Source organism: Populus euphratica, unplaced genomic scaffold (assembly GCF_000495115.2).
Source record: "Populus euphratica unplaced genomic scaffold, PopEup_1.0 scaffold44.1, whole genome shotgun sequence".
NCBI classification, from domain to species: domain Eukaryota; kingdom Viridiplantae; phylum Streptophyta; class Magnoliopsida; order Malpighiales; family Salicaceae; genus Populus; species Populus euphratica.
In genome coordinates this window covers 941,836-950,140 of record NW_011499865.1, presented here as the reverse complement: position 1 = coordinate 950,140, position 8,305 = coordinate 941,836, and the positions used below count along the sequence as shown (strand labels likewise).

Here is an 8,305-nt window from a genome sequence, read left to right as displayed (position 1 = left end):
TGTGTTGATAAATATAATGAGTTGATAGTATATATATAAAAAAAAAACACCCCATATTCATGAGATTAATTTTTTTTCCAAGGCAGCAATATTTAGAAATTAATTGAAAATTATTTTATATTGAATCAAAACCTGGAAAAACATTTAATTTTTTTTTCTAAAATGGCATCCCCTAAATAAGAAAGAAAAAAAAAACATATTGCCATTTGAATGGCAAATAAATGACGAGTTGACTTCACGAGGATGTCACAAAGTTAATATTCCATCACTTATGTTGTATTAAAGATAGTGATTATGGTATCAAATAATTTATTTATTTATTTTTATTTTACTGTAAGAAAATATCAAAACAAAAGTTAAGGGTATGTCTGCTAATCAAAAAAATAATTTACGTCCTAGTTTTTTTTTTAATTTTCCTTTTCAATGAAAAATTAAAAAAAAATTATTGATAACAGAAAAGGATATTTTTACTTAAAAAATAGGAAATACATCAAGATTATAAATTTTTTTAAAATAAAAACTATGATTATAATAGTCACATTTTATATTTTTGGTAATCTAATTGGAATTTTATTTTATTTAAATTAAAAATTATTATAAAAAATTTATATTGTTAACTAAGAAATATTTATATTAGATTTATAATAAAAATTAAGTTTATGACACTGACTAAATATAAAAAAATTAATTCTTTTTATTGCTAAGAAGTACATGTATATATATATAAAATATTGTTAGAGTTTTCAATTCATTCAAAAATCAGTCAAAACTTGTGTAGAGAAATTGGAGGGTGTTTTCAAAATTCAGTATTTTTGAAAAACTGAAAAATTATTTTTTTAATTTTTTGGATAGATAAATATTGTATATGAATAGAAAGCTTCAATTTTTCTTTTTCTAACTCTGATTTTTTAAGAAATTAGAGGGTTTGCATATATATTTCAAGGTAGCCCCTAGTATTCCATTGCTATCAAATAAAGGTTTATCAAGTAGCTTTTGTTTCTCTGCCTATAGTTTGTCATTGATATTCACCTTTTAATTTGGCAATTTCTTTCTTCATTTAGATTTCTTTTAATACTTAATAATTAATAATGTGCCTTTGTTGAAGCGAAATAATAGATTTTTAATATTTTTAAAGACTTCGCCATTACTTTTACCTTATACAGTGTTGATCTTGATGAAGATATTTGAACGCCCTGAAAATAGAGTATGTCATGGTCCTGAACTGGACCAACTTTCTTTTAGCACAAGTTATTGAGAGAAACCGACCAACTGCTAAGCTCTAAAGTCTGCTGAGCGCTGACAAGTCTCTGTCTTAAAGGGTTTTGTTTTTTTTTTTGGTTTGCTTAGTCAATAATCTTGATTTGCTACTTCAGTGACCAACCGATCACCTTTCTCTCAACCCAACTTCTACCCTTTTCACTTTTCTTCAAATTCTGTACTTCCATATGATCCTTGACTCCATTTCTTGACCATGAAAAAATCAACTTCAAAAAGCACAGAGACAAGGGAGTCCAACTACAGGGAGATACACTGGGAACTGAGGCCTGGTGGCATGCTTGTTCAAAAGATGGATGTTGGGGATGGCTCTTCTGGGCCTATGATCAAGATCAAGGTCTCTCATGGCTTGTGTCACTATGATATTGCTGTCCCTGCTCAATCCACTTTTGGTAATCTTTTGTCACTGATTAATTGCGCTTGAAATTTGCTTTCTTTGGTTTGATCCCATTGGATAAAATGCTAGAATCTCATTTCTCCCTTCCGGGGTCGACTTTGCTGTTGATTCGTTGGGTCATAGCCAAAACTGTGGTTGGTCCTAGTTTTTAATTGAGTGATTGTTTTGCATTTAATGAGAATGGGTCTAGTCATGCTTGGCAATAGATTTTGACATTTCTTAGCATTTTTGTGTAATGCTTCTTCTTTTTTGTCATCGAACAAGCCTTTTGGCTTTTGTTTCTATTTCAATATGCACTGCATATTTATCCGACGGACAAAAGTCATACTCAAAAATTAATTTTTCTTAAGTTAGCTTTATGGGGATGTACATTGATCATGGTCATTTGTTTTCGAACGTTCATTATATGTTTCCTCTCCTTCTTGCATGCAATTTGATTGTCCATGACGTTGGCTGAGTTTACCTTCATTGCCTAACGTGTTAGACTTGCTGCTGGGTTTCAATGAGGGTACTGGTTGCAATATTTTGCAGTCCCTTATTCTACCTTCGCAAGTTGATGCTTAATTGCTGTATTTGGTTGAATTGAAGGGGATTTGAAAAAAGTCCTTGCTCATGAGACTGGTCTGGAATCTAAGGAGCAGAGGCTATTGTTTAAAGGCAAAGAAAAGGAGAATGATGAATATCTGCACATGGTAGGTGTAAAAGACATGTCAAAGGTGATACTTTTTGAGGATCCAGCCAGCAAAGAGAGGAAGCTTGAGGATATGAAGAGAAATCAGGATACATTAAAAGCCTATGAAGCTGTTGCCAGCGTGAGGGCAGAGGTTGATAAACTTTGCGAGAAGGTTAGCTTTCGCATTGAGATAAAAGTTAAAGCCTTCCTTGATGGCAAATCAGAGAACTTATTGGTTATCAATGTGCTGATGATTTCTTAGGTTGTTGCATTAGAGACCAATATTCGCAGTGGGACCAAGATTGCAGAAAAAGAATTTTCTGTCTTAACAGAATTGCTTATGATACAATTGCTTAAATTGGATTCAATTGAGGCAGATGGACAAGCGAAAGTGCAGAGAAAGATTGAGGTTATTTATAATGCCTTCCCTGCTTGCAAAACTTTTCCCTTTGCATGCGGTATTTCCATGATTATTTTCCATTAGTTCGTACAAAAGCACGAGGGAACATATCTTGAATTTATGACTTGTTGAAATTTCCCAAGTCAGGTTTCAGCGTGGGCTCGAAAGATTCTTGCTCTTCATGTGCCTAAGAGCTTAAAGTGATCCAATAATATAGGTAAAACAATGCTAGAAAGTGGAATTATATGATTAAACACAGCTTAGGTACAGGTTGGAGCCTATGTTGGTCCTGATTAAAGGGCTATTTCAGCTGTTTATAAGGAGTTGTCAGTTTCATATTTCATTAATCATGCTTTCCCACTCCATCTAAATAAAAAGAGAGAGAGATTTGAGAAGAGTAGATAGAATAGTGCTTGCGGATGAAAAATTGTTGTCTCCACACTTGAAAAGAAAGTGCATGTAAGAGGTCCTCTGCTGTCATTATTTGTAGGAAACAGGCGGGGTTTTTTCACCCAGAATGGCCTCTTAATTATTTCCCATGAGCACTATTTAATCCTCGCGTGGTCATTGCTTCAGGATGACTCATAATGCCTTAGGCTGCCAGGGTGATGACCTTGATGTTCACGTTTTTCTTTTTAAAGAAATTAAAGTCCTTAACCAATGGAATCGCTTCTATTCAGATCAAAACATAACGACAAATATGTTGTTCAGTGCAGTTCTGTGTCAGAACGATGATATTTAATTTCGGATTTTCATGGCAGGCTCGTCGAATCCAGAGCTTTGTGGACAAACTCGAGAATTTGAAAGCGAGAAACTCTAAATCGTTTAGCCATAACAGCAACGCAGTATCGGTGACTACTCAATGGGAGACATTTGCGTCTGGAGTTGGAAGCCTGAGCGCCCCTGTTCCACTACAATCTGCTACAAAACTAACTCAGGACTGGGAGCTGTTTGACTAATCATGAGTTCTGTTTACTGGTTGGTTTTTGTACAAATTCAAAATGGTTTATGTTTTTCCATAGGTGATAGGACTTGAAGTCCATGTTGAGTCGCATCTCTTACTCTTTTGATCATCGAGTGCTGTTTCTGCCAATAAATGGAGGGGTTTATTTCGAACTGCTTCCATATCTGTACATGCAGTTTTTCTTATGATAGATGAGTTTCTTCTCGTCTCATCCATTTACCTTCTTGTATATAGATGAATTATGCTTGGAAGCATTGCATGAACCATATTTAAAACTTTGATCTGAGACATGAAAACTTGTTCTGGTTTGAATTCTCAAATACACTCTCAAAAGTCTCAAACAAAAGCAACATAATCTGTCTTTATAAATTTATAATTCTGGGTGGAGCTCGAAACACTCCCCCCGTCCGCAGTGTTATCGTTGCTCTTTACCACTTCCATTTTGGTTTTGATTTTTGAAATCATCTTCCCGGCTAGTGCACTTGCACTGATCTATAGTACTCGCCGCGGCCCATGTGATGAGGTGAGGAAAATCATTTCCTTGGACAAAATCTTGCCATTGCACACTGCACGTCTCAAGATTTTGAAAAAGCAATCATACGCTGATTTTAAAGATGCCGACGTCTTGCCCATGTTTTTGGCAAAAAGAACCATAGCTTTTGAAACAGAAGAACACAGTAAGAAGATCACGTAGTGGTCCAACCTTCCATCCTATAAGCCTAGGCCTTCGAATCCAAATCTCTTAAAGCACAATTACACTGGTGACACAAGTGTAACTGCTTCTTCGAACTGTTACCACCTGGAAGGATCGAGTGAAGATGTATATATTCTCAATCAAACATGGAATATTCAGTTGATTTAATATAATACAATATTATTCTTACCTGGGACAACTATAACATGAATCCATTGCCGTTTAGTTGGTCAGGATATTCGGGTCTCACCTTCAAGTCCCGGCAACGGAATTTTTTCCTCGCTGAAGAAACTTCATTTCCCACTTCAATTGATCTTCACTGCTGGACGTTTTAGTGTTGAGAAATGAAGCTCGAAATGAAATCCGTCAAAGGGCATGAAATGCAGGAGCTTAACGTGTTCAGCACTTGTTTGATACCTTGCTTTAGCCATATACCTTCTCTCCTTTTCCCAAATTTCTCCAAATTATTCAGTACGGTATATGAAGATTGAACTTTCATGTCTTGTTGGCATAGAAGCTGCCCTTTAAATATAAGGATGAGCAGGGGAAAGAAATACAAGTGAGATGTAGCAACATTCACCTGCAGCAGGAGGTTTTGCTCTCATTCCATAATCGGAAGTTTCAAACAAAGGATTAATTTGCAATATTTACAGACAGATTGTGCGTAAAGTCCTCTTTCGATATTAACTTTAAGAAAACAAAACAACCCTCATCAATTGTAGTTGCTACATGCCTTGAAGTCAGCCTGCATCACTCGTGTTTTATTCAGGGCCCTTCACATGTTCCATTTGAGTACTCTTCGACTGTGTGACTGTATGTTCCATTCAATAACCTGTTTGTGCTGGTGGAAGTTGAATAAGGAGAGTATGCGGAAACAAGACTGCCTCGTGAGTACCGATTCTGTGCGGCTGTGCTACTTCTTGTGGCCTTGGCACGAGCCTTCCTACCCTGAATGGAAGACCCAAAGCACATCAATGTGCAAAACAGAAATCTAATACAGACATCTTAAGCATAAAAAATGATTTTCAGAGTGAAAATCAGAGAATTCTTGTAAGAGTAATACCAGCCAAGATACTTGCCAGATATTATACTGAACCATGACATGAGAAAGAAAAGTTCTAATAAAAAATAATAATAAGGCTGCCAAGCATGTTAGCAGCCAAAGGCTCACCTTTCCCATGCACTTCTCCAGATGAGGAGCAAATCTTCCAGCCACAATTGGTCTCCCGCAATTCATGCAGTCAAAAACTTCATTTGCAACACATGGATGAGTTTGTCCGAAAATGTCTACCACATACTTGCCATTGGTTTCACCACTATTACTAGGATCAGCTACTGTAACACGAGCTTGTGCTGACAACCTCAATTCTTCTTCCTCTTCCTCCAAATTGCGATCAAGACCCAGTCTTGCAATCCGATGACACTCAGAGGCAACATCAACAATAATGGAATCAAGGAGATCCCCCAAAAAATGAGATGAAAGCTGTGATAAAAACATCACAACCATCAAAAACATAGACTACAATTTTATACGAAAAAGCATGTCAGAAAGAACATGAGAAGAGCCATATAAGCGGTAAGAGTGATAGGTCATGGACGGTTCATTTCCAGGGGGAACACATGATTCCTTAGCAAAGAACCAGCAGAGCAGGAGGGAATAAATCTCAACATCTTTAACCAGGAGACATCCACATATTATTCCTCCATTGTTTTAACTAAACAATTCTCCACAGAGAATGGTGAGAATTCAACTTACACCAAAAGTTCCTTCCTTACTTCCATTTCTTAAAAAGGTTTTAACTTGGAATCATTTTCAACAAGGAGCAATATAATGCAAAGCTGCATTGCAATCACGACGGTGCGATGTATTATGTGCCTCTACGGTCTCACATTATCACACGATAGCGAGTATTAACTATTAACAACCAGACAATTGTACCAGCAGCGTCTCTGTAAGAATTTCACTTGGAACAAAAGAAAGACGCAATGATCAAATCCCATCCATAATAACAAAGCTCTTCAGACACAATATCTTGTATTTAACAAGAACTCGTAAAATAATCACTGACAGATTACCTTAACATTAAAATCACCGATAAAAGAATGGTCTACTTCAGTAAAAAAAAATCGCGTGAGTTTTTTTAAAGAAAAATGAATACCTGCATATGAGGAGACATGTTATCCTCGTTTGGCACAGACATAGACCTTTAAGCAAAGCCCAATTACTATGATGCAAAATCTTCACTGCCTAGCAAAAAAGAATACAGAATCATCAAGCCTAGTTTCTTCACACAAGATCCAAAATTCAAAAAAACAAATTACGATAACCTGCTACAGGTGTTAGTTTATCATTCCCTGATTACAGATTGGCACAAGTAAGTCAATTAATTGGCTAAAAATTTGGAAACTCACAATAAAAAATTATAGTCATAATGGGCATAGCAATGTATAAACACTGAATTGAAATAGCAATGACTTACAGATCGAAATGACGAAGCGTTTACGGAGAAAGAGAGGGATTGTGCTTGTGCCTCCTCGGGTGGTGCTAATTTTGGTTTTGATTTGCAGGGAGAGAGAGTTGGTTGGGATCTTCTGCTTCGCGCGACTCACAGAAGTCCAGTCATGGCTCGCCACTGTTTAGGAATCCACATTTTCGACGTACAGATACATCCCTAGCTTTAGACATAAATATATATCGTCCCCTATATTTTTGGAAATTACAATAACAGTCTAAACTCATTGTAATATTATTATACAGAGCTCTAAACATTCTGGCGTAAATATTGTGCGCATTATTCTCTCACATTTTTAATTTATTTTTTTTGTTCTCAAACTTTTTTTTGCATGATTGTATTTTTTAGGTGAAATTAAAGAAAAATTGAATTGAATTTGTTGATTAAAGACAAAATTAAAAGATAAAGGACTAAAATAGAAAAAGCACCTCAAATGGATGATGATTTTAAAGTTCTCATAAAAATTTATTTTAGTACTCAAACTTTATGAATTATATCTATTAAGTCCGTCAATGTAATACCTTGTAATTTCTACACTTAAAATAGCTTCTTTTAAGCCTTGAAATCAAAATATCAAAGTAATTTTTTTTTACAAAAAAAAAAACACAATACTCTTACTGTTTATTCTTTTCATTTTATCTTCCTTCATTAAAATTAAGTATAAAGAATCGAACAACCTGCAAAAATAGTGTTTATAATAATTTTTACTTTCTATTCTAGTTATAGTCAATATATATAATATTCAAAATTTATTATAATTTGATCATAAAAATTTTAATTTATGCATCATTTCCTTATTAACAAATACATATGTCACACTCGTCAACTTAACCATTCTTAATTTTACTTCTTACATTCAATCCATTATTTGAACCTTTCATACTAGATTTATATACGTATATTTCTATACATCCATCAAGCCATCCAATAAATAATTTTTTTTGTATTCACATGTTAATAGGCAACATTATTAATATAAAAAGAAACATCAAAGAGACTCATTCCCTTATAAATATAAATGATATCATACATTTTTTTGTGATTCAATTTTTACAGTTAACAATTTAAAATTCTTGTTGATCATATTTTTGTTCATTTAGCAACTGACTTTTCTTATAAAGTTGATTCTAGTTGTATTATAATCTTTTTTAACTTGTCATATTATATCGACACTATTATCTCGTTGTTAACGTATTTGCACCCCACCGAATCAAAACATATTCAAGGTTTACGTTATCTTTCAGTTTAATGTTCCATTACATCACATGATTGAAATATTAATATTTTTATTTTCTTTCGTATACTTAGACAAAAAAAAAAACACAATACTCTTACTGTTTATTCTTTTCATTTTATCTTCCTTCATTAAAATTAAGTATAAAGAATCGA

The 8,305-nt window shown here is 34.3% G+C and overlaps 2 protein-coding genes across 3 annotated transcripts; one reads left to right on the top strand and one right to left on the bottom strand.

Moving 5' to 3' along the window:
* Positions 1 to 1,182: 1,182 nt before the first annotated feature.
* Positions 1,183 to 3,920, top strand: LOC105125939 (BAG family molecular chaperone regulator 4-like). Its single transcript, XM_011026618.1, has 4 exons — positions 1,183 to 1,667; positions 2,261 to 2,517; positions 2,608 to 2,754; positions 3,507 to 3,920. Exons 1-4 carry the CDS (start codon positions 1,472 to 1,474, stop codon positions 3,702 to 3,704), a joined length of 798 nt encoding a protein of 265 aa, XP_011024920.1. The 5' UTR covers positions 1,183 to 1,471; the 3' UTR covers positions 3,705 to 3,920.
* Positions 3,921 to 4,968: 1,048 nt separating this feature from the next.
* LOC105125938 (SAGA-associated factor 11 homolog) lies at positions 4,969 to 7,057 on the bottom strand. Of its 2 annotated transcripts, none has more exons than XM_011026615.1 (4): positions 6,884 to 7,057; positions 6,563 to 6,651; positions 5,575 to 5,886; positions 4,969 to 5,351 (listed from the first exon to the last, which is right to left on the bottom strand). In XM_011026615.1, exons 2-4 carry the CDS (start codon positions 6,602 to 6,604, stop codon positions 5,169 to 5,171), a joined length of 537 nt encoding a protein of 178 aa, XP_011024917.1. In that variant the 5' UTR covers positions 6,605 to 6,651; positions 6,884 to 7,057; the 3' UTR covers positions 4,969 to 5,168. The 2 variants fall into 2 exon arrangements, with proteins under 2 accessions (XP_011024917.1, XP_011024918.1); XM_011026616.1 differs by having other exon boundaries at positions 6,563 to 6,647.
* Positions 7,058 to 8,305: the final 1,248 nt, after the last annotated feature.